We start from the raw sequence: 27,945 nt of genomic DNA on the forward strand, positions 1-27,945 counted from the left end.
CCTTGTTGTAGTCCACGAGTAGGCAAGAATTCCTCCATCTTTGTACCCTTCCTAAAGAATTTGCATCTTGGGAGATTTGAGGCAGCTCGAAATAATGTTCACCATTTCACTTGGAAACCTCATTTCCTTAAGACAATCCTGCATAAAAGTCCATTGAACATAAACATATGCCTTTTCGAGATCAATTTTAATGGTCATGAATCTTTTTTCCCCTCATAGTAAGCATAGAATGAATCACCTCCCAGACAACTATGATATTATCTGAGCTCTCCTTTCTAGGCACAAAGCTATACTAATTAGGAGCAATAATACAAGACATTATATTTTTAATTCTATTAGCAATCACCTTCGCAATAACCTTATACACCACATTACGAAAGCTAATCGGCTAGAAATCATGGATTATTATTGATGGAATTAATGGATTGGGCTAAGTCATGTGTTTCCAAAATAAAGATAAGGTCTGTATAAATAAGACAAAATAAAAAGAGGGTGAGAATATTTAACTCATAAGTTTTTTTATATGAAACTTGGTTCAAATTTTTCATAGAAACTTATTTATTCTTTGAGACTTTAAGTTTGTCAATGGCTAATTGTCTTAGTGGTAATATCACCTCTTTCTCTTAGAAGAGGTATTGGGTTTAAAGCCAGCATTGACATGGGTTGTATGCCTTTTCTTTTTCTATGGAAAAAGATTGGATTAGAAGTTTTTTTTTTTTTGGAAAAAAAGGAGTCTAAAATGTTGATTTTTGTTATGAAAATAAGGAGAAAGAGAGTAGAAAAGAAAATAACAAAACAAGAATAATTGGAAGAAAAAACAAGGGAGTATATTTTATTCATTTGGGTATCCAATGGTTTGTATTTGGCCTCTATTTATAAGCCTTCAACTATTAAAATTTAACTTTAATATTACAAATGAATAAAAAAGGAGATCATAGCATAATATATAACCTTTAGAGGCTATAAGATATTAACTTTGATAAATTCTTTCTAAGCCATTCATTAGAAGATTATGAGAAATGAAGAATGATGCAAAAGGTTACATACTATACTATGATATCCTTCTTTATTGATTTGCAATATCAAAGTTAGACTTTAATGATTAAAGGCCTATAAATAGAGGTCATATATAAAGTATTGAGTATCAAGTAAATAAAATATATTCACTTGTTCTCTCTCTCAATTCTTTTTATCTTGCTATTTTTTTTCCTACTGTCTCTCTTCTTTCTATTTTCATAACAACTTTAAATTTCATGAACTTTTATTGTAGACACTTTAATAACCTTCCCATTAGTAAATTGGTGTGTGTGTGTGTAGGCGGGTAGAATGCTGCAACAGATTGTCACGAAAAACTTTATTTAGAAAACGAAAGCGTTTTCTCAATATTAGTAATCAAATCAATGGCCGGTTTATTTAAAATGAAAACAACATTTTAGTTAAGTTTAGTATTTAAGTTTTTTGAAGAATGTCAAGCTAGTCATGAAGGTTTTTGTTGAAAAAAGATTCTATCTATAAACTATTTCAAATAACTTATCAAAATAAATTAGTTATGTAATTAATATGTAGAGAATGTGTGATACATTTTTTAAAATATATTACCATTTATTAATTAATTTTGTAATGTGTTATTAATGCAAGGACTTTGTTGATGAGTTATCTTTAAATACTTTTATAAGTGTTTTTTGTACTTAAAAATATACTCTCATCTTGACAAACTTCAAGACCTAATTTATCTAAACTTTTATGAGCAAAAAAATTTAAGGACCGGAGATATAAAAGTTTTAATAAATAAAAGTACAGTGAGAAAAGAAAAAAAATTAATACAAGAGATAAAATAAAATGAAACCATTTATTTAAAAACAAATTAAAAATTTTCAAATCAACCTTATTTTTAAGAACAGTGAGAGACTGAGAGAGTGCACCTGATTGGATAAATATATATATACCTACCTAACTTAAAATTTATGAGGTTTGCTCACCAATAAATTTATGATATTCTATTACATTTAGCTGGATATCTTGTATAGCCTATTAATAGATTAATCATATAATAAATGAGATCTTGCATCACTTAGCTGGAGATTCTGTTTTTTTCATATCAGGGGCATGATAAAACCTAAAAACAAAAAAAACAAAAAAACCTACAAAGCAGATTTAATGTCCTGCTGCAAAACTAGAATTAACTCGAGAGGGTGAGAGTGCAGGGGATGAAATTGAAATCTAACAACACACGGAAGCACCTGCTTGGCTAGAGAATCAGAAATCTCATTCTCATCACGCCAGGTCTTCTGAATAGTAGCCACCCAATCATAAGCCTGTAAGAACTTGATCTTAGAGATAGCTTCATGATCTTAATGGGTATCTATTACATCTCTAATAATAGCTTCATTAGCCTTAGAATTAGTCTCAATGATGAGTTCATGCCATTTCTAGGCCACATAAACAAGCACACAGTTCGGCACTTAGGGGATCTCTGTCATACATCTTGTGCATAAACCCAGCTTTAAATACACCATTATGGTCACGAATCAAGCCACCACAGTCAGCAAAAATTTGATTTGCAGCAAAAGCTTTATCTACATTCAGTTTAAGCCAATCGATAGTCAGCAGACATCACTTACCATTGCCCTTCAGCTTACTGCGATAATGAACATATGGATAATAGCAATGATCTGAGTATTAATCGTTCCGTTGGACGTGGTCACGTGGATTTATCCTTAAAAAAATTTCCATTCCGTCTTAGCTGGAGATTCTGTGTGATATCTTTTTCAGCTTAAACGAGCGGTAAATTTAGACCAATCATTCGCGAAAAAGAAATTGACCAATAAAAAATTGTGATCTTATTAAAAAAAAAAAAAACACAAACAGTCGAACGCAATGCTTTGGCAACTCAGGCAACCAATGAATGAGCAATTTTACACTGGCTTCTTTCCCATGACGTCAAACATCTATTTCCAAAATTCAGCACTTGCGACTCCAAATACTTCCATGATTGATTGAACTTTGAATCCAAATCAAAGATTCCTCTGGTCTCAAGAGATACCTTTCTTACTTTGACTTACCAAACCCATTATTGTGCCTCTGGTCTTAATTACAAGAATCTTCTTCCAGCTGTCTGAGAGGAAATAAAAAAAAAAAGTTGTTAACTCATTAAAATTATTTAAAAACATGCATTTAATAAAAGAAGTTCCGTAAAAATGTAAATAAAGGTCACTTAAAAAATTATTTAATACTTCGTCTTTTGTGCAAAATGACTGACAATTGGCTGCAAGGCCTTTAAATTTCCACTAATCCCCAAGAAACGGAGGCTAGGGAAGATTCAGTTGCAATTCTCTAGGGCAAAGCAGGACCTTCTTGTACCCTCCACCTTCTTCCCTCATGGCTTCTCAATCACAGTGTCCACCTTTTGAATTCTCTGCAAATTATTATCATGTTTCTGAAAACGGAGGGGACTGTGTGAGGCAGAGCAGTTTCTTTGAAGGCAAACCTGTGCTTAATCAGGGAGTTGGATACTCTGTCATTCTTGGTTTTGGTGCTTTCTTCGCTATCTTCACCTCTTTCTTGGTCAGTAATAACCCTTGCAAGCTCGTTCCTTTCTTTAATTCCTCTGTTCTTCTGTTCTGTCATGTCGCTGTTAGGTTATGAACTCAAGCTCTTCCTTTCGACTCCATGTTTGCTTGTCAGTACGAAAACTCTTGACTTTCATGGCATCAGAATCAAGTTATTGATTTTCTTAAACGAGCTTATGAATCAGGTATGGCTAGAGAAGCGATATGTTGGGTCCCGCCATACTTCTGAATGGTTCAATACTGCAGGAAGAAGTGTTAAAACTGGACTGATTGCTAGTGTAATTGTGTCTCAGGTAATATATTCACTCAAAGCCTCATACTGATACTGCACTATTCAATAACTAAGAATCACTAATACAGCTATAAAATGCTACACAAGAGAGACAATACAACTATTTGAAATTAATTTGAAGTGTTGCTTCATGTTTAGATGTCGGGTATGATAATACAACTATAGTTTTAAAGTATTGGTACTTCATCGTGAAATTGCTAGTTTTCTATTTCTTTTAATCACTATGGTTTTGTGTAGTGGACATGGGCCGCGACAATCCTGCAAAGTTCAAACGTTGCTTGGGAGTATGGAATTAGTGGACCTTTCTGGTATGCTAGTGGAGCTACAATCCAGGCATGAAAGTTTATCTTCATCAAACATAACTTGTAATCTTTAATGACATCAGACTGTGAAAATGAGGCTGAAATTACAATGAACAGGTGCTGTTGTTTGGAATCATGGCCATAGAGATTAAGAGAAAAGCTCCTCATGCTCATACTGTTTGTGAAATTGTCAAAGCTCGGTAAGCCAATTGGGTTTGGATTAATTGACAAGATTTCTTGTCACTTTAATGACAACATCTTCTTTGTTTCAGATGGGGAACAGCTGCACACATTGTATTCCTCATTTTTTGCTTCTTGACAAACATAATTGTAACAGCCATGTTACTTCTCGGCGGCTCTGCTGTTGTAAATGCTTTGACTGGTGTTAACATTTATGCTGCTAGCTTCCTAATACCACTTGGAGTAATTGTCTATACTCTAGCTGGAGGCCTCAAAGCCACGTTCTTGGCAAGCTATATACATTCTGTCATAGGTTGTTCATTTTAAGATTTTTTTCACCCCTTTCAACAAAATATGTGTTTTTATCATTAAGAATTATCAATAATTAACTGGGTAATTTGTTTAACTTTCAGTTCATATTGTTTTGGTCATATTTGTGTACCTTGTCTATACGGCAAGCAATGACCTTGGCAGCCCCAGTGTCATCTACAACCGTTTGCTAGAGGTTGCAAGCAGATCAAGAACATGTCAGGAGCCCATGTCACACCATGGCCAATCATGTGGTCCTGTTCAAGGGAATTACAAAGGATCTTATTTGACAATGCTGAGTTCAGGTGGTTTGGTTTTTGGGATTATAAATATTGTTGGCAACTTTGGCACTGTCTTTGTGGATAATGTAAGCATGACCAAAAGATGTTTGTTCATTTAATTGTATGGAAGTCTCCAATATAACTTGCATTGACTGGATCTATGAACTAAGTTTAAATTGATATTGTTACTGAATGTTCAACTGGGAATGTTTAGGGATATTGGGTGAGTGCCATTGCTGCAAGACCTTCATCAACTCACAAGGGCTATTTGTTGGGAGGGTTGGTCTGGTTTGCTGTGCCATTTTCTTTGGCCACTTCATTGGGTCTGGGAGCCCTAGCCCTTGATTTGCCGATAACAAAAGCGAGGCTGGTCATGGACTAGTTCCCCCTGCTACTGCAGTGGCTTTAATGGGAAAAGGAGGATCTATTCTTCTTCTTACAATGCTTTTTATGTAAGTTGCAATCTGTTTCTTCAAAACGTAGCTAGAAACCAACTTACGGGACATGTCTAATGATGAAGATTGGCAAATTGTTATACAATTAGAAGCCATCAACTGTCAAGCATCATTATTAAAGTTTTGATGATTTTGGTATATTGATCAGGGCAGTGACTTCAGCTGGCTCATCAGAACTAATTGCAGTGTCCTCTCTATGCACATATGATATCTACTGTGCTTACATAAATCCCAATGCAAGTGGAAAGAAAATCTTAAAAGTGTCAAGAGGGGTAGTCCTGGGTTTTGGGTGTTTCATGGGATTGTTAGCAGTTATACTAAACAAAGCTGGTGTTTCTCTGGGTTGGATGTACCTTGCCATGGGAGTTCTGATTGGTTCAGCAGTCCTTCCCATTGCTTTTATGCTTCTATGGAGAAGAGCAAATGCAATTGGGGCCATCCTTGGAACAGTTGTTGGTTGTGTCCTAGGAATCATCACATGGTTGTCTGTTACAAAGATTGAGTATGGCTCAGTAAACCTCGATACAACCGGTAGAAATGCGCCTATGCTAGCTGGAAACCTAGTCTCAATCCTAACTGGAGGAGCAATTCATGCAATCAGCAGCATGTTATGGCCTCAGAACTATGACTGGACTACCACTAGACAAATTACAATTGTTGAGAAGGAAAAAACTGATCTTCCAGCAGAAGAGTTCAGAGAAGAGAAGCTGTTAATGGCCAAAGCATGGATAGTGAGGTGGGGCATAGGCTTCACTGTTTTGATAGCTATAATATGGCCTATCCTCTCCCTCCCAGCAGGTAAGTTCTTATTCTAATCATAAGGATACATATTGAAAGCATATTTCACTGAAACTGTTGGTGTGATTTGTTCATATGAACAGGGCAGTTTAGTGAGGGGTACTTCTATTTCTGGGCTGTGATTTCTATAGGTTGGGGAACCATTGGTTCTGCAGTGATAATAGCTTTGCCACTGATAGAGAGTTGGGAAACCATCCACACTGTGATTCTGGGAATGTTTACAAATGACAGAATCATGGAGAAAATGGAGGAGTTGAATTTGAAGCTGCAGACAATCATACAGGCAATCCCAGAAGCAGAGAGACTTTACTTGCTTGAGAAGGAGAAAGCCAAGAAAGCAGAGGCCTCAGCGCAACAAGCTTGTTCTCTTCCTGCTTGAAATTCTCTGGGACAAATAGAACCTCTGAAAGATGTAGCTGCAAGAATAATGGAAATGTAAGACAAAATCATGAAGTACATTGGAACTAGACGTTGCAAAGTGAACAAGCTTTAATTGATTGCTTGCCTCATACTATTTGGTCCTTGCTTGCCCAATGCTACAAACGTTCAAAGTATATGATATCTATCTTCACTTCTATTAAATTTTTAATATCAATATAGGTGCGTATGTTGGAGACGACTATTATTAAAATTTTAGAATCTGAATGCAAAAGTTATATGGATTTATATAATTTTTCATGTGTAATCAATAAATAACCTCTTTAAAAGGACAGATGAGTATCAAATATTGTGAAAATTAAAGAATAAATGCTAAACCAACCTCATGTATGAATAAAATGCCTCCAATTACTTGGAAATAAAATCTTTGTTTTTTTTTGTCTTAACTAAAAAACATAATTGGACTTTAGGATAAAAAAAGCTACAAGAATCATATCATTCCCGACACTCATGAGAAAGTATAAATCAAGAAGGACGAGTACAAAGTGACCTTATCATTACTAATTAAATACGGACATTTTACAATAATCTAAAAAATTAAATTTATTCAAACAAAATCCTAATCTAAATCCAAGATATCATTTTTAGTAAAACCAAAATTATAAATCTAATTAATTTTATATCACATCACCATTGATAATTATTCCGTTCATTCTCTAGTACAAGGTGTTTCATGTATTTTTCACCTAAATTGAGAAAAGTCATTTAATTGTTTTAAGTTTTTTGTTCAAAAACATCATAATATTCTAATTATGCTCTTATTAATTTAATGAACTTCAGCACGATTGTTCAAGTTACTAGAAAATTATAAAAATTACATGGATAAAAATGAAACATAATTTGATATTCTAACTAGACACTTTATAATTTTAATAAACTTTTGTTTTTAGAATAAATTTTATACAAGGGATACAATGAACTGCCTAAACTGTTGAAACATTAAAGACTGGTTAGATATTTCTCTGACGCTCCAATATAAGGAACAATAGAATGTGAGGTAAGAAAGTAGCGAAAACTGGAAAACAAAAAAAGCACAAAGAATAACAATAATTTAGACAACGGACAAGCACAAAACTCCACGTGAAACTACTGTTTATTAAAATACGAAAAAATAATTATTTTGTTTATTAATCTTTGTTAGGCCTGCGGCGTAAAAAGTTCATTTCTTTGCATGGACTTCACCCATGGACAATGTTGTCAAACTTCTTGACTTAAATAAACTCATGACATTGATGTAAATTTAAATTGCAAACTCATAAAAGTTTATATTTATTAATAAATAATTATTGAAAATATATAATTAAATAATTAAAATATAAAATATGAAATTAATTTAGTTTAAATATATTTCAAATATTGACGAAATATTCAAGACATCATCTACTAATTCAGAAATGCCATAGACAATATAAGAAGCATTATCACGAAGAACTGTTTAATTACATATGAATTTGTCTAACTCGACATGAACATATTTTTGAATCCAGGCACTAATTTTTGGGACCCTAACACTGGATCTAGCTGTTCATTGTTTCCTTTTTCCTACATTGTTTGTCTGTGCCCTTGTTCACTTTAAAAAGTGCTATGCACGTAAAATTTGTTTGATTACATTATAAATGCATTTTGAAAACGTGATTGAATTTTAATACCACTTTTTTTAAAAAAAAATATAGGACACTTTAAATTATTTTATACCAATTAACAAAATAGTTAAAGGTGGCCTGTATGGTTAAAATGTAAACAACTATCAATGCTAAAAATATATATATATATATATATATGTAGAAGATATATTGAGTCTTCCAAATGCAATTAATGAAATTTTTTTTAAAAATAGCCTTAATTAAATATATAATTAATAATATTTTTAATTAAAATATTATATTAAATAAAAAATATGAAAATATTAAAAAGGTATGTAATTTTTTTATTACTCATAACTATTTTATTATCAGAGATAATTTTATTTGAAGGATAGTTGATCACTAAATATAAATATCTTTCTATATGAAAAAGAATGTTTAATTTTAAAAATAATTAATAAATTTATTAAGGATATAATTTAATTAAAAGTGTTAAGTATATTTTGGGTCAACACTAACTAGTAGATAAAAAATGTTTTATAAAAGTTAACCCTTTTCTTAATAACCTTGTTGGCCTTTTGTGACTGTGATTAACTAACTCCACAATCCGATAATGAAACGATAATGTGAGGGAGCGGTGATGGTGGGGTCCTATTTCTGTAAATAACCTCATAACACGACCCCTTTTTGTGTCTGCTACAACTATCCAGAGAAAGAAGCTTCGCAAGATGACAATTACTGTTCTGTTCTCTCACGCAGATGCAGCACCCACATACTCACTCCACTGGAGCCCCTTTTCCTGTCTCACCTTGAAAAACACACAAAGCTCTTCTTTTTCTGTCACTCTTTTCTGAGATTTCACAAATCAAATCGCCCAGGTTGTAGTAGGCTAATAGCAACTAGCAATGGAGGAAGATGACGACCTCAAGAAGCTCACCACCTCCTTCGTAGGCCTCAGCTTCTCCCTCTTTCTCGCATTTCTGCCCAGAAATGCACTCCCTTTGGTTCACACCCTGCAATCTCGCCTGAGGGAGCTCTCGTTGAAGCTTTTTCAGGCTGAAGAGCAGCTAAGAATAATGAGATCGAGGAGGCAAGAAGATTCCAAGGCCAATGCGAGGGTCGTCGAGATTTTTGCTAGCCACCGCAACGCGTGGCAGGCGGAGGAGAAGCGGTTGCTTCACCAAATCGATTCCGCCACCGAAGAAATCGCACATTTGAGGACTAAGGTTGCGGAATTCGAGATGTCCGAGGCGGAATCGAAAGCTCGGATTGAGGAATTGGAGAGGGAAGTGAGAGAAAGGGACGAGATGCTCAGCTTCATGTCGAGGGGGCACGGTGGGGAGGACGAAGGGGAGGAATTGGATGCGTGTCAGAGCAGGGAATACGGCGGGGACGACCATAGAGAGTGGTTTCAGAGGGACTCGAAGGAGTGTATGCCTGGAACAAATAGCAATGTCGAGGAAGTCGATGTTTTCTATGAACAGAGTCAGAGGTATCTACCGCTTGAAAATGGGTTTGATTCTGAGTTTCTGGCCTCTGCTTCAAAGTTTTGGGCAGAAAGAGCCACACTCTTGCAGGTTTGAGCATTTTTTTTTCTTCTTCTTTTGGTTTCCTTCTGAGTTTCTTGAGAAAAGAAAACCTTTAAACTTCATTTACAACTTCAAGTATAGGTCATGGAAATTGGGTTACTTTCTCAGCTAATGATTGAGGAATCATCATTTCTTTATTCTTTCTGCTCTGGGATTCTGGCTCTTGAGACCCTTCTAAGCTGTATATTGGTCTCTCCCCACTTGTTCTAGCTTCATGCTTTAGAATTATAATAGTTGGCCCAAGGTTTCTTGATTACTGTGACGTTCAAATTCACTCCTTTAACTTGGTAAAGGGCTATGATTGGGTTGAGAGGGCAATCAACTTCGTGGGATCGGACAACCATTTTTTATTTGTCTCTTTTTGCCTCTTCCCTGTTGCAACTTGTCCTTTGTCTGCTGATATACATATATGCTACCATGCATATATGACCCACTTTCAAATCACCAGGCTACAGGGTGCTAGTCCTTTTCTCTGCTCAACATTATTAACCGGACCATCTTTATCTTACGTGTGATGGACATCATTTTTATTTATTGTCTGTTGGCATGGTTTTGCTATTGCTGGAGCCGTTAATTTCTATGACTTGATCTGTTGGAAACTAGAAAAGCAAGTCTGCAAATTATTCTTCAAGTTTAGCTGGATTACCAGTAAAACTGATAGATTAGCTCACTTTCCTCTCTTTGTTCTCTTCTTCTTACAGTCCCTAGAACCTTCATGGGCGGTTCTGAAGGGTAGCTTTTATGAGAGACAATAAGGAACGATCGACTGCAATGGGATCTTGTTTAGATTAGCCTGAAATTAGTAATATTCTGCTTCAACTATTAAAAATTGCAGCTTCACACGACTAAATGATGGCTTTTCTATCTCTAGTAAAAAGTTAACACACAAACTCGTTTAACTTCACACTGCGGATAGTTTCAGCCAGTAATAAATTAGAACCATACTCTTTGTGGGTTGTATGAACAACTAGTTCTGATCTTTGAGTGTTAACTCTTGCAGGATGTGCAGCATGAATCCCATGAATCAATGTATAACACGAAGCATTTTGTGGCAAGGTAAATTGACAGTCCAAAAGATGATAACTTCTAAGTTTTTACGATCAACTTTCCAGTAATTGAAGGGTAAATGATCTTCTTTTACACAGAAGGGAGTCCCCTTGGAAGGTAGATGGTGATTCAGCTGGAGTCTCCTCCAAACTCAAATTACTTGAACAGGAACTGTTAAATCTTGAAAACATTGGTAAGGGTGATCTATCAAAGGTGCCATCTTTAATGAGGAAGCAGGCCAAGAGATATCAAGCCCTTTCAGAAAAGATTGATGACTTATGCAGAAGAATAGTAAGTTAACTCCAACTTGACTGGCTAAAAGAACCTACAACTTTATTGCTTTTTGTTGCTATCTTCTTGTCATCTGTGAAACTCATAATCATTCATCTGTGTTTAGGTTGAAACACGGTACTATCCAATTATTATCTTTTATCAGTTGGGTTTGTGAACATCTGTGTCTTCTAACGGGTGTCAAAAACCACACGATAAAATTCTTGTCCCTGGGAAGTCTGTGCCTTAGTGGAGGACAGGACAGGAGGACAAAGAATCTCGGTCATGCTCTAATGATAAGTTGTCTGTTATGTCAACCAGCTAATATTACTGATGAATGGTCCCAAAATGGTGTTCATCCAAACTGATATCAGACTAGCGAGTGGGTCCCATATGTTGCACACAGTCTAAGCCGAGTTGCATTGTTCATAAATTAATGAATAGTGTGACCTCATATAAATATAATTAAATGAATGATTTAATGTGTATGGGGCACATATTTAGCGGAAAACTTATATACTTAACCTTATATATTTAATGTGCTTGTTTCTAATTAAATCAATATGTGTGTATCTTGTATAAATTATGTGTCTTATAACGAATTCTTGTTATTAATTTTATTAACACATTAAGATCTATTTGTCATGATTTGATTGGGAATAAGTATATCAACTATATAAGGTTAAGTACATCAGTTTTTCCTTTAGCTAATCGGAGGAGATCTGGGTTGGTATGGTATCATATTTTCCCAATCACTTGTCTGTTTCTTTTATTTGTAGTTAAATTTTATGCGACTCTCAACAGTTTCCATCTAAAGGAGGCAAGGATGTAGTTTGCTAGTGATCAAGACTTATAACAGAACCAAAACCATGTCCTTCGTGCAAGCATTTATGATACATTGGACCACAAATCAAATGGGCACCAAATTTGTAAAAACTGGACATATCTTTATCATCTATTATCCCACTTGCTAGTTTTCTTTGTCTTGAAGAAAATTTACTTCCAAGTGGTAGATCAACCACTTCGCCTGTCTATTTGCGTGTAAGATGTGGGCTCCACCCCCCCCCCCAAAAAAAATGTAATTTGGGAGAATAATAATGATGGACTTCTGAAAGAATTTACTATCTGATAAAGATTGGACTTGTTGAAACAATAAATTCACTTGTTAGAAATCCTTTCAAGATATTAAATTTCTTTCAAAGTCCTTTATTGATTTTCTCTCCTCTTTTTATTTGAGATGATATCTCATAACTTACGTTGACATGCCCGTCTGTCTCATAGCAGGGGAGTGATCCATGTGAACCGACCCTGACTACAGAATTCCGAACACAGCGACAAACCGAGTTTTTGCTGGAGGCATTTCGGCTTCAGCAGAGGGCATCGGAAACAGGGGAGAAGCTGATTGCATTGCAGAGTGAAGTTGGGAAGAGCTATTACAGGGAGGAGCTAGGCGGCACGAGGAGGTCATTAGACTCCATAAGGAACAACTTGAAAGAGATACAGAGAAATCTGGAGATATGGCTGGCCAGAATCATCGGAGATCTTGAAGGTATTCTGGCAAGGGATGGAGCATCTAGAGTAAGAGAGTATTATATCTCTAGATATCCTTTTGTTCAGTAGTAGGACACTGATCTGAAGAGGAGGGCATCTCTTTACCTAAGAAATCGGTTAGTTTGGTATGTTTGATTCCAGAAAGCCATAAAAGTGGTGGTGGTTGAATATGTTAGTCAAATGAAATTATATATATATCACTTGTGTTTTTGGTGGCATGGCCCTCCATCCTTAAATGCTCCTCTCCTATTAGCTGACACTGCTGAACCACACAAATGCACAGTAAAAAAAAAAAGGCATGGGGAAATCACCATTAAGGACATGTAAAAATCAGTAATAACCATTCAGTATATTGAAGTTGAATTTAAGAGCCATGATTTTTTTTGCTGTTTAAAAAATAGTGTTTTGAGTAAACATTCATGTTTGAAGTGCATATTAACTCATTAAGAAACTTATTTTTATGGGTATTTTAATCATAACAATAATTTGCAAATTGCAGAAAAGGATTCTGGTGCTTAAATTCAATTTCAAGATTTTATGATCCTCAATGATTATTACTGATTTTTGCAGGTCTCTATTTGTAATTTTCCAAAAAAAAAAGAAAAGCAGGTTCAGCACGTCATTTTTTCTGATAAAAGATTAGGGAGAGAGAGAGAAGAAATGTCAAGTATAACTCAATCAATTATTTTTAAAATTGATAAGAAAAAAGTATAAAATTAGGAGCAAATTTCCAGGATGAATGAGGCAAGAAGTACCTTTTGTTGTGTGCTCTGTAACGTTGGGGTGTTTACATTGTGGTGTCACCATTAATTTATCATTTTCACACCATTTCAAATGCAAGAACCATGCTACGCATGATACATGAATTTAATTATCTAATTATATTTTAAAATTGGGAGTAGTTTTCCTTGTTCAAATGCCAAAAACAAGTGAAGCTGGATGCTCCGGTACGTCCCTACGTACAGGAAATCGGAGGCTTTGTTTTGTCATGTTTAGTTCATTATATGCACTTACTTAAGTTGAATTAAGGAGTGAGAATCAGACGTCCAATTTGTCAAGTCTTTTCTTCTATCACGTTTTACTAAAGTAGTTGGTTGATCATTTCTTCCAAAAAAAAAATAAGAATAATAATATAGGAAAAGAAAGGAAAAATGAAAGTAAATTTCAAGTAAGTGAATGTGAATTAATGACGGTCAAATTTCAATAACAGTTTTTTCAAAAATAACTAGTAAATATCGATTTAAGAAATTGAAAATTTGAGAACTCCAATTATAAATAAGATTTTTAAATCCTAAATGAAATTATTATTTTTAAGTACGTGAATATTATTCACTTTAGTCCTTATAATATTATAGAGTGCCTTCTATAATATTCTTTGATTCTTAATACAAATCATTTCATGAGGTGTTAATCATGCTTTTCTAATAATATTGCCCCTATTTAAACTTTTTAATTATGGGAGATAATATAATGCAAATTTAAAAATTTTATTTAAATATGGATGAAATTAAAAGTTTATTATATTTTAAATATAATTAATAACTTAGTCACCTCTCTCTATAAAATATTTGGAGATGTCTTAAAATAGTATTATTGAATCTAATTGTCATAGATTTCCTTTTTCAAGGCTTTAGGAGTAAGATGGTCTGTTGTTGATTATATATAATACATAATTGAGTCGTTATTTTGTAGGTTGAATCTTTTATCCGGTTCACGTCAACGAAACGTCGAAACCACACTCTTTGATTCGAGTCTTGCCTAAAACAAAGGCAAAGCAACTCGTCAATGTTACGTTATTATTGCCCGCAATTATAGGTCATGTGGATAGAGTGTCCTACAATACGGCCTTGGCTCAACTCAAACCACTCTACTTCATTTGGGACGCCCTTGAACTTCAATAAAAATGCTTCATAAACAAAGTAGATTAATTACAAATTTCAAAATTTAAAATAAAAAACATGATTTTCTCTAAATAAAATTATCACTATTATTTTATCTCAATTAGTCCTACCTAGTTCTTATCTTCAGCTGATGAATCTATACGTAGAAAAAACGAAATATATAAAACGCTAAACGTTGACATCAGAACCAAAGAGACCAATCCTATAACGACAATCTTACATTCACTGGGCCGGCTGTCGTCTGCTTTATAGCTTCAATCTCATCCAACTCAGTCCAATATCTCTACTCTCTCTCTCTCACATCATCCATGGCCGACGACAATCCTCCTCTCTTCGCCAGCAACATCTCCGTCGTACTCATTGCCATTGGCTCCGCCGCCTTCGTCGTCACAATGTACCATCTAATTGCCGTTTGCCTCTGCGGCCACCAATTCACTGACCCTAACTCGGACCATCGGCCGCACCGCAATGTTCACGGAGCCGGACCAACGCCGGAGGCGTCGAGCTTCACAGACGAGAGTTCCTTGGCGCAGCTTATTCCGGCTCACAAGTACAAGAAGCAGATAGACGATGAAGTCGAAGGTGCTCGGGAGGTGACCTGTGCGGTGTGCTTGGGAGATTTCGAGGAAGGCGAAGAGGTGAGAACGTTGCCAGAGTGCTCGCACTCTTTTCACGTGCCTTGCATAGATATGTGGCTGTTCTCTCACCCGAATTGTCCCGTCTGCCGCGCCGATGCCATGCCATCTCCGGAGGTTCTAAGCGCTGTGTCGGAGTGTGTTCCCGGCGAATCGAACGCGCATGAGCACCGGATAGATATTGTGCAAAATGCTTTGATCCAGAGTGTCTTTTTGCGACGGTGAGATGTCATCGATTTTGTGCCCAAACGAACCTTGCTGGCCTCTCGCTCTCACACGCACATAGATAGCACATCAAACAAAAAGATGAAAAAAATGCACATAATTTTTTTTAATATATGTTAACCTGTTTTGAGATAATTTAATATTTACTCAAATAAAAATGTGCAGTTAGAATTTTTTGGATTTTTTTCTGTATTATGCATAATATAATAATCTATAATTTAATTTATAAATCACTTTTAGTATTTTTATAAAAATTAAGAAAAGTTTTAAATTTTATTAACTTTGTTTAAAAATTTAACAAGTTTTTAACTTTATCTCATTAAATATACCTATTTAAAAAATATTTTAATATTTAATAAAGTTTTTAACTTTAATAAAGATAAGATGATAAAGATGAATATAATAATGATTAAAATATTTTGTAAATAATACCAAAACAAATAGCATCTTCTTGTCCTATAGATAGGTTAGAGAAATATGTAGGTCGTAGACTTTATGCAAAATCTGTTTTTTTTTTTCTTGAATAATTGTCCATACGGAAAGTATCAAATGTGAATTCTTCTAATTCTGGCCAAAAAAAAAAAACCTTCTAGTTGAAATATGTTATAATTTGTAAATGCTAGAGGGGGAAAAATAACATTTACCTGCAAGACTTCCAAAGCCAAGAAATTTTTTTCAATCTGATGTGGGTGTGTTTAGTTGAGCTCGGCCAGGCCTCGGAATTGATAGGTTGAGCTTGCCAAAATTATATTTCTTCTATTGTTTCAAATGGATTATTTCTCTACATTTTTTTTTCTAAATTTATATTGACTCACGTTTTGTTTGGTTTATAGGCATTGAAAGCCAATGAAATGGGAAAAAATTCACCGTGCCAAAAATTGCAATGTTCAGTTGGCAAGAAAAAAAATCATATTTCCGTCCACGGCTCTACCATTTATTTTCTCATTGACAATGTGTTGACCATTCCTTAATAAGTATGATGGAAAAACACTGAACGAAAACGAATAAAGTATGAAAAAGCCATATTTGCCACTTATTTACCAATAAATATTTCGCCTATAAGGGTACTTTGGTCAATTAATACTCCATCTTCCTATTCATATTATATTTCTACTTTACCAAACATAATATACAAAAATATTCCAGCCTCATTTAAAACACCCCAAACGAGTTTGTAAGTAATGATATTTCTATTCTTACTTCATTTCCATTCCTATCCTTATTATCATTTCTTTATTACGCATTCCATTATTTTGGATATATCCAACATGTTGGAGTGTTAGTGCACTTACAAAAGTAAGATTTATAGAAAATTAGATAAATACTGTCAAGTTTCAAAAAAAAAACTTGATTTTAAATAAATATATAATTTATCCATAAATTATATTCCCTTAACATTTACATTTCCACTAGAATACTGTTATTTATCTACTAAACATGTATGTAATAATAAGAAATATTAAATATATATACTTGATCAAAACATGAAGAGATAATTTTCAAAGTTTAAAACAAATAAATACTCTCTCCATTAAAAAATGTAAGACATTTTTTGAAGAATTAGATGTTAAAAAATATAAGACATTTTTAATCTTTTGAAATGTAATCATTACCTTTTTTTAAGTGTCTCTATTAATAATAACTTTATATTTATTGTAAGATATTTAATAGGGGTAAATATGAAAAGATAAGGTTAGTTTAAAAATAAATAACTATTTTATTAAAAGTGAGATTCAATTAAAATATCTTTTATTTTTAAATGGATAGAATAATAGCATAACTTACTAGTTACTATTTCAAAAATCATTTTTATTTGAAGCACACGATGATTTTTAAATGAAAAAGAAGAGAAACTCATACCATAAGAATTGAAACCTACAGAAGCTTCGTTCCTGCCTGGCTCCGAGCACCAAGGCATTGTATCACAAAGGGGGCTCTGAGATTAAACTAAATAATAATAATAATAATAATAAAAGGCGTGGTGGGGGCATGAGGGAAGATATTTATAGCAAGGAAGTTGACAAGTCATTAATAAATAGTTCATGCAGTTGGGTGAGCGATGCTTCAAGTTTTGTAGGGCCTTCCATGTGATTGCATAAACATTAATAAAACTATTCAACTTATATCTATTCTAGTTAATTTAATTTCATCTTGATCATATTAAAATAAGATTTTGTATGATGGGATAGAAAAAAAATTTTGGACAAAATATGGGATTGCCCAGGATATTTTATCCCAAATATTATATATATATATATATTATTTATATATTATTTTATTTTAAAAATATACATTAAATATATTAATTATATTAGTATAATTTATACTTATATTAATCATAATTGAAAAAACATAAATTTGAGTCACCGTGTTTTGCTTGTATTTTACCATTGATTTTTGTACTTTTCTTTGGTGTTTTAGATTTTAATATTTTTATTTTTTTGCGTTCTAGGTCTCCTAAGATTCCTATATTTTGTTTATGAAGGGATCTAAAATATTAAAAAATAAAAATGTAAGGACTTAAAATATTAAAAAAATACAAGGACCAATAGCAAAATATATACAAAGTGTAGAAACTCAAAGTTATATTTTTTCATTATAATTTTAATACGTGCAATTCTTATTTAAAAGTAAAAGTTTTTATATTTATAATTTTAATGACATAGAGTAAATAGTATAGGATAATATATTTATTTATAATATATTAATTATATTAATATAATTTATTATTATATTTATTTATTTAATAACTTTTATTTATATCGTATTTCTTGCTTTATTTTTGAAAAAGTAACTAGCTTAACATATCTCAATTAAAGAAGAATAATAATGACTTTATATTGTGCCTAACTTATCTGTTATGCTACTCTTATAGCCTAAAAATTATTTATAATTACTATCATAATATGTTATACATTTGTAGTTGTAATTAATGTAATTCAATAACTGACAGTAAATTATTGTTACTTATATGTACTCGTGTTATTTTAATCTTAAATTTAATAAATTATATGATTTAAAATTTTAATGAATGTTATTATCCAAACCTTTCTCTCACATTGTCTACTTTATCAAGATGATAGGACATCTCAATTCTTAACGGGATGAGATGACTTGTGGAATGAAACGGGGCACGGGATAAAAAATTAATTTTGATCATTTTCAAGACTAGACATGAAATAGGAGTGTCCTGATCTTATCATATTTCATGAACACCCCTATATATTAGTATATGTGTAAGGCCTTACATGTTTTTAAAAGGTGTGCACATATACTAATGTATAAACTATAGATATTTGCAAGGCCTTGCATGTTTTAAAAAGTTGTGCATGTACACTAGCACTGCAAGCAAGGAGCACCTTTTTTTTTTTGAGAATCTTACTTAGGGCTCCTAGAGCATAGAAATTTGCATTTAGAGCCCAATACAAATTAAAAACTATTTGCATGTCCAAGAGTTTTAAGTAGAAATATGTTTTAATGAGAAAAGATGCGCTTGCCTTTCTTTTCTCTATAAATGGACAACACAATATCTATAAATTTTCAACACCATATCCTATAATGTAAAATTAATCTAGTGAATATGGTTTAACCAATGTTTTGAAACCCGGATCGAACATCGAACCGGAAAGAGCAACGGGTCGCAATTTTTATAGTCAAACCGATTAGACCGGCAGTCAAATCGGTGACATAAAAATTAAGTAAAAAATAAAATTTATATGCGTAATTATATAAATAAAATATTAATTTGTCAATGGTGCTTGAGATTTCGACCTCAAAAGTTAGATGCTTGGATTGTTGGAGCTAGAGGTAGAGGCATGTTAGTACAATCTTGTGATCTCAAAGGAAAATATTGGAGCTGGAGGCATGCCGTCATATCATGACTCATAAGCTTTCGATCTCGATACTAAAGGTTGGATCTTTAGAGTTGGAGGCAGATGTTGGAGGAAAAGTTAGAGATTGAATTTGGGCCATAAAGGAGAGATAAGAGATTAGAGAAGAGAAAAAGAGAGAATTAGTAATTAGAGAAGAGAAATTGTGAATCTAAGCAACTCAACTTAAATTTCTTTTTTTTTTATTTTTTTAGCTTTGAACCTGGTTGACCCGGGTTGACTCGGGTCCGGTTTCCGGGTCAACGCCAGTTCTCTCAAAATCGGCCGATTCAATCCGAGTCAACTTGAGTCAAAGGTCAGATTAGTTTAATTGGTTGAATCAGACCGTTTTGTTCAACGGGTGACGGTCGGACCGTCCGGTTCGGTTTTCACAACATTGGGTTTAACTTGAAATGTACAAGTTGCACAGGATGAAAGAATAACATATGTTCATGAATGCACAATATAATATTCATAAAATCTCGACACAATGTCTAGTAATGTACAATTAGTCTCGTGGAAATGATTTAATTTGAAATGTACAAGTTGCACAGAATGGAAAAATAACAAAATATCTATAAATGTACAACACAATGTTCATAAACTTTCAATATAATTTCTTGTAATTGATACCAAAATGTTCAAGAGCAAATGCATTTTTTGCCGTTAAAACATATTTCCACTTAAGGCCCTTAGGCTTGTAGAGAGTTTTTAGATTGCATTGGTAAATGTAAACTTTTATGCTATAGGGGCCCTAAGTGAGATTTTCTTTTTTTTAATAATAAGACAATTTTAATTAAATTAAACTACAGGGCATGGCCGAGAGGGGAAAAAATAGAAATGAAGAGTTTATTAAAAAAAAGAGAGAATTACAATCAGATTCCACACATAAAATTAATTACTATAGAATCCATTAATAACTGAATTAAAGTGTATTGATGACTGGTTGTATTATCAATACAATTTAATTTAGTTATCAATGAACCTTGTGGTAATTAATTTTTTTTATATGGGATTTCAATGTAATTCTTCCACACACAAAAATTTATCATGTTCAAGAAGAAGCTCCTCCTAAAAATGATTAGATTGTAGAGACTTTTTTTTGTGACATTAGATGAACAGATTCTTGTCCACATAAAGCCACAAGGGTAGAATTTTCTTGTTCAAGGAAGGCCATGTGTTGTATAACATCATGATCTATAAATATAATTTTGCCAAGATCCTGTTAATGTTGAGACCACAAGCATTAATCCAAGTGTTTCGAGTTTACAATAAAAGTCACCATGTTTGATCCGGCTTTTCTATTAGCACGCACAACATAACAAAGGCTAAAGTGCCCAACGAAACAGGCAAATACTCGTACTCTGTTTAGCTGTGTTTCTCTCCGCCTCGTGCTACACGGAAATTCAACGTGTAAGAGAATCCCAATGCTTTACTTGTCTTCATTAAAAATTAAATTTATTCGTCTACTCTAGAGGATTTGATTTTATTTGTTCACATATTATTAAATCGATTTCTCAAACACCCCCACTGGATTTGTAATCATATTCCAATTTTGAAAATATTTGAAAATGGCACTTCTACATTTGCTTTTACACTTTTTTAAAAAGATCAATACAAGTCATGTGGGAATTAAATCATTTACAATTATTGAATAATATACAGTAGTTTATTAGACTTTTTATAATAGACATATGGATCATTTTCACTTTCACTAGTGCAACATGTAATTTGATTCACACGTCTTTTATTTACACAAGGACAGGTGGGCATGTTTAATTATTGATTTGATTGCTCCCATTTCAAAGGGGGCAGAAGGAAATAAGACCAACGAAGCAAATCAGCAACTGAACGGGTCAAATGGATTGAAAGCAGAAATAATTTCAATCCAACCATAAATAAATTATCTAGTTCCAACCATAAATTTTCTAGTTGTCTCCATCCCATTGGCTCAGCCACAACCAATTTCCACATTGGAAGCTGCTAGCACACTAAATGAACAAAGTAACAATTGATTCATCACGTAATGAAAGGAAACATTTGGCAGTGTCAGCCTAAACACTGCACATAAATGCTTATTTGCAAACACGTCGAAATAGAAATAAAGCAAGGCTAATGAAGATCTTATCAAGCAGGCATTCCTGCTTCTTCCAGAAGCTGCTTCACTTTGGTGATGTAATCACTCATCGCTTCTTCCTGGGATTTCCCTGTAAGACAAAGAAAGTGATAAGTCTCAGTCTAAGATGGTCTAGCCAGCATTCAAGTGATCCGTGTAATGAACTATTTTTTTTCTTTTACCTTCAACAGCCTTCCAAGCATCCCATTTGGCTCTGTCCCTCATGTTGAAAATCCCAGGACGACCTGGAAAAACACACAAATTCATGAACATTAAAGAGAATCCCAGATAAATTCTGAAGTTAAAGTTGCTGAATCTTGCTTGTTGAAAGAAAAGCACTCACTGGTGTTAACAGGTCCAACAGTGGCTTGCTTGTACAATCCATAGAGGATAAGCTTGTTTTCATTTGTTGTAGTCTCAGGAAGAGTCTTGGCTTTCTCGGCGTACTGCTCAAAATCCTCCTGCATAAAAATGTCCCAATGAGTGTGATGCTTAAAAGTTGCAAGTCCTCACGCTAATCACTCATAAAGGAAAAATAAAGTGAAAGAAGCAACTTTGCAGCATGAATCTGAAGGAGTTCAAAGTTCCAAAAAAAAAAAGGTGAAATTCTAATGCTCCTGAACTTGTAGCTAAAACAATCCTTGTTGACCAAAAGTTGAATATCATTGGCCTTGACCGAGTTCTAACATGCAGTTCTGAATTTCTGATGAAACATGAAACAGATTTCGTGGTGGCAAAAGAAGGGGCAATTACACAATTTCAGGAACAGGGTTATCTCAACGTCTTCTATTCTGATTAAAATCATTGAACTCCATAATTTTTTTGTTCATCTCACTACACCAACTCATTATTACTTGAGAGAACAATGATCCCAGGATCCGTAATCAGTAATTTAAAGCCTATACTTAAAAGAGCAGGTCCATACAGCTATAATTCTCATTTCAGGTACAACACAAAGCACTACTTTCAAACAAATCAAGGACGCCACTTGAAAGTTATAATATACCAGCCAAGCAAGATTAACGAGGAAAGTAGGGCTTCTTTTCCAGAACAAACATGCAGCAACCAAATAATTTGTGATCACTCGAGAAAAATCACAAGAAGAACAGATCCGAGAAACGAACCGACTAAAGAAAAATCGACAAAATCACACAGGGAAAGGCGCGGATCTGAGCTGATTTGCTTATACAGGTAAAAATAAGGATCGAACAGAGTGTAGAAGTGAATAATATATCGAAAGTGTAGAAGTGAATAATATGTCGAAGAATTAAAATTGAAAATGGGCGAAGACAGAGATTGAGGATGCAAACCTTGAGACCCATTTGGTTTTGCGACCCTAATCAGATTGTTGCTAGAAGATGATGAATTGCGTTACGTTCGAGGCCTCTTTATAATGTGTCGCAGAGCAGGGTGGTGGAGCATCGTTGATCTTTCAGTAGCCACAAGCCAATCACATGATTCCACCTAGGCATATTCCTCCCATCCCTCTTTTGAAAATTGAATTCCATAACTACAATCAATTAAAATTTCTTTTATTATATTTATAAGAATCGATGCGTTTTGACTGGTCACGAAAATGGTCACAAAATTCCTTTGTTCATCGCGTTGTTATACATTATAATATATTTTTCTAAAAATTTTAGGGCATGTTTGGATAACAGCGGACAAAGGTTGATTAGCAAAACATGATGATATTTTAATAATATTTTTTAAAATTGATTTTGATATTGGAAGATGTTTAAATGATTTTTCAGAATCAATATAAAAATTGGTGAAATGAAAACGGCTCAAATATTGAGAATTGATTCTCAAGCAGACAAAACAAAAAAAAAAACTTCTCCAAAATGGAGTTTCACAAACTAAACAAAATTTTACAAAATTGTGAGTATTTCAATAAGTTTTTGCAGCACTATGATTTTAATTTCAGAATTGATTTCAAATAGAAATCCAAACAGGCCGTTAATGTTTTAAAAAATTTTGTGGCTTATTATATAATTATTTAATAGTATGTATTATGTAATATGCCAGACATGTTTTTTTTTCATATCTTGAAATGAATTTAAAAATAATTGTAATATTCATGCTCTGTGAATTGCTTAATTTCATGTAAATTATATGTTATGTGGTGATATCAAAATTAATACATGACATTCGATGATTTTGAATGGTAAAATCCAATTTTTATAAAATTATCGTAACAATAGGCTCGAGAAAACTTTTTGGTCATGATTAATAATAAAAATTATTTGACTTAATATTAAATTTTTTGTATGCCCATGTTGCCTATATTCCTCTACAGTCTATGCTTTAGAAATTGCTATATAGACACACACTCATATATATGCATTATTTTAAAAAGTGCAACCTATGCGATGTGCAATACATGATCCGATTGATTCAAGTGTTTGTTTTGGAAGAAAGGCAAAAAACCAAACCTAAGAGGAAAATTTGAGTTGGAGGAAACCTGAAATAGGATGGATTAGGGTGGACCACAAGGGCGAAGCCACATGCGGAGGATTCATACAGGACAAGAATGGCCGATGGAAAAGCTGCTTCATCATCAAGTTGGGAACAAGGTTTTGGGGAAGTTAGGATGTTTTCTGATTTTATGGAAGTTTTAAGTAACAATTCAAAGATTCAAGATAGATCACACTCAGCTTTTAGTGTCATGAAAGAGATTACAAGACTTGATCGGCTTCCACAGCTCATGACATGAATACCCAGTCCAAGTTCTTCAAGAACCTATCCTCTCTTGGAACTTCGGTAATCAATCATGCATACTCAAGCAAGTCCTCTCTCTCTTCACTTGGGCTTTTGGCAGTCGATGATTGTCCAATACTGTGCAGCTGCCCGACCATGTCAAGTATCGTCAAATTTAATTAGAAGAAGCTCTTTCAAAAATGTCATATGAACTTGAACTCAAGAATTCATGCTTGAGAGGTAAGTCCCTTCCTTTAAAATCAACACAAAAAAAACCAACACCTGGGGTTCTGCAAGTAATTTTACATCCATAGTTTGATGAGAAGCTTCGTTGGAGTGGGCCTGAAGATTTATTAATCTGTTGATTTTTCGTTATTTTCCCCATGTATTTGAGCACTTATTATAAATGAAATTATTCTATTTTCTCCTGCCATTATCTGATCGTTGTAGGTGTGCTTTTGCATTATCTGGTTATCTGCTGCTAAACTCTGGAGACACTAAGAAATTTACGTGCAGGCGTTATCGTTCCTTCCTCCTTGCATCCATATGGAACTAGAACGCTTGTACGGATAAGAGAACGACTCCCAAGTGTTCCCTTCCACGCATGTAAAATTCAGGATCTCGCAAACAAAAACTGGAACAGAAAACATTAGGCCATAAATGATACCCCCTCTACCCTTATATATAAAAAATCTTTTAATTTTTTCCTAAATATAAAAAGTTATTAACATTTTTTTAATGAAAAAACTATTATACTCTTATTAAATAAAAAAATATAAATACTCTCATTAATTTTTTTTAAAAATATTTTTTATTTATAATAATTAAAAACAAAATTAAAATGTTGTAATATTTTTAATTAAATAAAATTTTTATTAATTTATGTAATTCAGTTAAAAAATATTTTATATATAAGGACGAGTATCATCCAAACACATCACAGTCAAAAGCAAGAGGCTATAAATTAATAACCGTTCACATGATATTTGAAACTAGAAAGCTCTAAATAAATCCAAAGATGCTGAATCCCATGCAAAAATAAAATGGCACGCAATCAATTATCTATTAAATGGAGTACAAAATGGGTGCCGAAAGAATATCACTTCTTTTCTTCCTTTTCAGCTTCGGCAGCCCTCTTTAGCCTAGCACCAACATGGCGCGCATTTGTGCGTTCAACACGAAGCTTCTTATAAGCATCAAATGCCTTCATTTCATCTGTGATCTTAACAAGCTCCACGGATGGCTTCTCCCTCACAATTGGCAAGTATTGTCCCTGCACTTGAGTGGCATTTGAAAGCTCCTCGGCAGTAGAATCACCGGCCTGCAATATCAAAAGGTAACATTCATAAAGGTCAAACAAAACCCTTTTTTTCCCCCTTATTTCTTGAAAGGGTAACAGTCATCACAAAAATAAAATAAAATAACAAACATCCGAACCATCTTATTTACCTTGAACTTGCGTGAGCGCCTTGGGAACACAACCAACTTGGCCTTGAAAGTTTTCAGCCGCTGCACATTAGCCTGGAGACTCTCCAGAGAACGGTTCCTCCGGCGATGATCAACAGCAATGCCAATGGTTGGAGCAAGCTTTTTAGGAATGCCTGCAGCCTGATATATATATATATATATATAAAATATCATAAGAAGGACTTAACCTCATAAATTTTACAAGCATTAATACTCGTACAAAGGAGCAAAACAAAATACTTAATTCACTCAATTAATTTATATACACTAGACACATCCTTCCAGCCAGAATATATAAAACTACTCTGCAAGGAGGTCATTGCACGTAGCCACGTCCAATAATAAACAAGCACTCATTTGCTCTCGTACTGTCCTAATATTCCAGAACAACCCTTCTAATATTAGCATCCTAAAACAAGATGGAACACAAATCGCAAAACACGAATTGGTAAACAAACACTAATGCCACCTAACAAACAGGGAAGAGTTAAAAGAGAGAGGTGCCAGTGGCTGTAATGTCAGAAAACTACAATTTTATTAGGATTAACAAACAGGCATCGGTAAATTCCTCTTAAACACAATGACATCAACAGAGCAACAAAATAAGAGTGTAAGACAACATCAAGCGCTAGCAACAAAAAATTTACCTTCAGTTCTTCTAGGGAAAATCCTCTACCAGCTCTGACTTTCATGTTGTATTTCAAAGTCTGACCATGAACAACAGGTCTAAGAGGTCCAGCTGTAGGCCTAGGGAAAATCTTAACAGCTTTCTTTTGCCGAGCTAGAATCACCAGGGAGTTAAAAAAAAAATAGAAAAGGAAAAGAAATCAGTATAAATCTAAAAGGATCATTAATTCGTTATAGCAAAGGTTAAGGGAAAGAATGAAACCATATAAAATTACCTATTCGTCTCCTCGTCTTCCTTGCCGGTTGATTGAACCATGTCTTCACATAGTTTTGCCAATGCTTCCGGAAGTGACCATTTGGTATGACATTGTTATGCTTCACCATGGCTTACCTAACAGTGACAATCACAGAAAATAAAAAGAAAAAATTGAGGGAATAAGAGAAGCCTACAATTATATAAACACAGAAAAAACTCAAAACCCTGAAATACTACATGGATCAAGCAAAACCGATCCCACTTGATGCAGAGGAACAAAAGATCTTCGAGCATTCCCCTAAGGGGATATCTATTTTGATAGTAACATGACAAATAAGGCAAAAGGAAGTGCATTCTATCTACATTCACCAAGTAAGACTGAAATTTTCGCATATGTCAAGTATTACAATGCTTCAAATTGTGCACATTAAATTTATATCTTCACGGCCTCATTCATCTGATTAATTAGGAGACAATGTTTCTAATCACGTGAGCTATAGTTCCTGCTTGCCATCTTTTAAGCTCAACTCAGGGCAAAAACATGTATCAGACACACAGATCTACTCTGTACTCAAGTTTAACAGGAAAAAATGACCTTCTACATAAACACATGCAAAATTCACTCAGCGGTTATACAGCTGTACAACACAATAAATCTGGGAGCCTCTTTGAAAAGGATACAAAAATGCTAGAGTTTGAATTACTCCTATTTTTGTGTAACCAGGATACAAGGAAAGGATCAAAAGAATCTGAGTAAAGAACAATTATATCACTAGTAGAATGGAATTTCACCAAGTAACTACTAACTATACTTCGTCAATAGAAGTGATAGAAAAAGAAAAACGCGGCGCCGAAAGAAAAATAAATCCCATGGATATAGATTTCCAGAAACCAAGAAACCATGAGGAAGATCCATCTTAATTAATTCACTTCCGGCTATCTTCTACATCAAAAGTCAAAACCCCGGAAAACTCTAAGCAGTAAGTTGGAAAGAGAAAATAAAATCTTCAAACAGAAGTACACAGGATGATCATCAGCAATTACAAAGAATAAAGGTACAAAATTCGAACATTGGATGGAATAAAACAGAGGGAAAGTGTGGCAGAGTGAGCGAGACATCGTAAGTACCTGAGGCTTCTCCACCCGCCGAAGCACAATGCAGAGAGAGACGCACCAGAGTTGGAGGAGGTATAGAGCTTCCAATCTAGGTTTTAAAGGATCAGCAAACTGACTGGGCTTTAGATCGTATCAACGGCTAGGATCGCGTTGTCGCCTCCGGGCTTTAGTTTGTTGGGCGAGGCCTAAGCAACACAGGGCTTCAGATTTTGAGTCTGGCAACTTGTCCGTTTGTTAGCCTAATGGGCCCAAAAGTAATAAAAAGTTGGACATCTTTCTAATTTTATTTTATTGCTGAAATGCTCGTGATTTAAGTTGGAACCATCATTTTTATTATTATTATTATTTTTTTAATAACCTGACCCAACC

General features: G+C 33.9%; 5 protein-coding genes across 6 annotated transcripts; 3 read left to right on the top strand and 2 right to left on the bottom strand.

Moving 5' to 3' along the window:
* Positions 1-3,294: 3,294 nt before the first annotated feature.
* Positions 3,295-6,781, top strand: LOC129321640 (urea-proton symporter DUR3-like). Its single transcript, XM_054967482.1, is given in 10 exon segments — positions 3,295-3,564; positions 3,755-3,862; positions 4,099-4,194; positions 4,281-4,363; positions 4,436-4,656; positions 4,757-5,019; positions 5,148-5,292; positions 5,295-5,385; positions 5,537-6,186; positions 6,270-6,781. Coding segments are annotated over 10 exon segments (2,139 nt in total). The 5' UTR covers positions 3,295-3,378; the 3' UTR covers positions 6,566-6,781.
* Positions 6,782-8,903: 2,122 nt separating this feature from the next.
* LOC129321590 (uncharacterized) lies at positions 8,904-12,900 on the top strand. Of its 2 annotated transcripts, none has more exons than XM_054967425.1 (4): positions 8,904-9,784; positions 10,797-10,852; positions 10,942-11,134; positions 12,398-12,900. In XM_054967425.1, exons 1-4 carry the CDS (start codon positions 9,113-9,115, stop codon positions 12,731-12,733), a joined length of 1,257 nt encoding a protein of 418 aa, XP_054823400.1. In that variant the 5' UTR covers positions 8,904-9,112; the 3' UTR covers positions 12,734-12,900. The 2 variants fall into 2 exon arrangements, with proteins under 2 accessions (XP_054823400.1, XP_054823399.1); XM_054967424.1 differs by having other exon boundaries at positions 8,905-9,784; positions 12,395-12,900.
* Positions 12,901-14,579: 1,679 nt separating this feature from the next.
* Positions 14,580-15,607, top strand: LOC129284646 (RING-H2 finger protein ATL52-like). Its single transcript, XM_054920170.1, has one exon. It carries the CDS (start codon positions 14,874-14,876, stop codon positions 15,423-15,425), a length of 552 nt encoding a protein of 183 aa, XP_054776145.1. The 5' UTR covers positions 14,580-14,873; the 3' UTR covers positions 15,426-15,607.
* Positions 15,608-21,142: 5,535 nt separating this feature from the next.
* Positions 21,143-22,853, bottom strand: LOC129323027 (acyl-CoA-binding protein). The gene is made up of 4 exons (XM_054969554.1): positions 22,721-22,853; positions 21,754-21,871; positions 21,593-21,655; positions 21,143-21,501 (listed from the first exon to the last, which is right to left on the bottom strand). The coding sequence occupies exons 1-4, from the start codon at positions 22,730-22,732 to the stop codon at positions 21,422-21,424; spliced, it is 273 nt and encodes a 90-aa protein (XP_054825529.1). The 5' UTR covers positions 22,733-22,853; the 3' UTR covers positions 21,143-21,421.
* A 2,202-nt stretch (positions 22,854-25,055) lies between these two features.
* Positions 25,056-27,659, bottom strand: LOC129322695 (60S ribosomal protein L13-1-like). Its single transcript, XM_054969031.1, has 5 exons — positions 27,589-27,659; positions 26,480-26,595; positions 26,225-26,358; positions 25,560-25,718; positions 25,056-25,431 (listed from the first exon to the last, which is right to left on the bottom strand). The coding sequence occupies exons 2-5, from the start codon at positions 26,586-26,588 to the stop codon at positions 25,210-25,212; spliced, it is 624 nt and encodes a 207-aa protein (XP_054825006.1). The 5' UTR covers positions 26,589-26,595; positions 27,589-27,659; the 3' UTR covers positions 25,056-25,209.
* Between the last annotated feature and the right edge of the window lie 286 nt (positions 27,660-27,945).

This window comes from Prosopis cineraria, unplaced genomic scaffold (genome assembly GCF_029017545.1).
Source record: "Prosopis cineraria cultivar Desert tree isolate PC_DT_omini unplaced genomic scaffold, ASM2901754v1 PC10, whole genome shotgun sequence".
In the NCBI taxonomy this organism is placed as follows: Eukaryota; Viridiplantae; Streptophyta; class Magnoliopsida; order Fabales; family Fabaceae; genus Prosopis; species Prosopis cineraria.

Excerpts from the sequence above, each read along its gene's own strand:
- LOC129321590 (XM_054967424.1), top strand. The coding sequence starts at position 9,113 with ATGGAGGAAGATGACGACCTCAAGAAGCTCACCACCTCCTTCGTAGGC. Across the intron at positions 10,853-10,941 it reads ACGAAGCATTTTGTGGCAAG|AAGGGAGTCCCCTTGGAAGG; the intron begins GTAAATTGACAG and ends TCTTTTACACAG. Across the intron at positions 11,135-12,394 it reads ATGACTTATGCAGAAGAATA|CAGGGGAGTGATCCATGTGA; the intron begins GTAAGTTAACTC and ends TCTGTCTCATAG.
- LOC129284646 (XM_054920170.1), top strand. The coding sequence starts at position 14,874 with ATGGCCGACGACAATCCTCCTCTCTTCGCCAGCAACATCTCCGTCGTA.
- LOC129323027 (XM_054969554.1), bottom strand. Across the intron at positions 21,656-21,753 it reads TGTTGGACCTGTTAACACCA|GTCGTCCTGGGATTTTCAAC; the intron begins GTGAGTGCTTTT and ends GTGTTTTTCCAG. Across the intron at positions 21,502-21,592 it reads TGCTTGGAAGGCTGTTGAAG|GGAAATCCCAGGAAGAAGCG; the intron begins GTAAAAGAAAAA and ends TTTGTCTTACAG.
- LOC129322695 (XM_054969031.1), bottom strand. The coding sequence starts at position 26,588 with ATGGTGAAGCATAACAATGTCATACCAAATGGTCACTTCCGGAAGCAT. Across the intron at positions 26,359-26,479 it reads GAAGACGAGGAGACGAATAG|CTCGGCAAAAGAAAGCTGTT; the intron begins GTAATTTTATAT and ends TGGTGATTCTAG. Across the intron at positions 25,432-25,559 it reads GGCGCTCACGCAAGTTCAAG|GCCGGTGATTCTACTGCCGA; the intron begins GTAAATAAGATG and ends TTGATATTGCAG.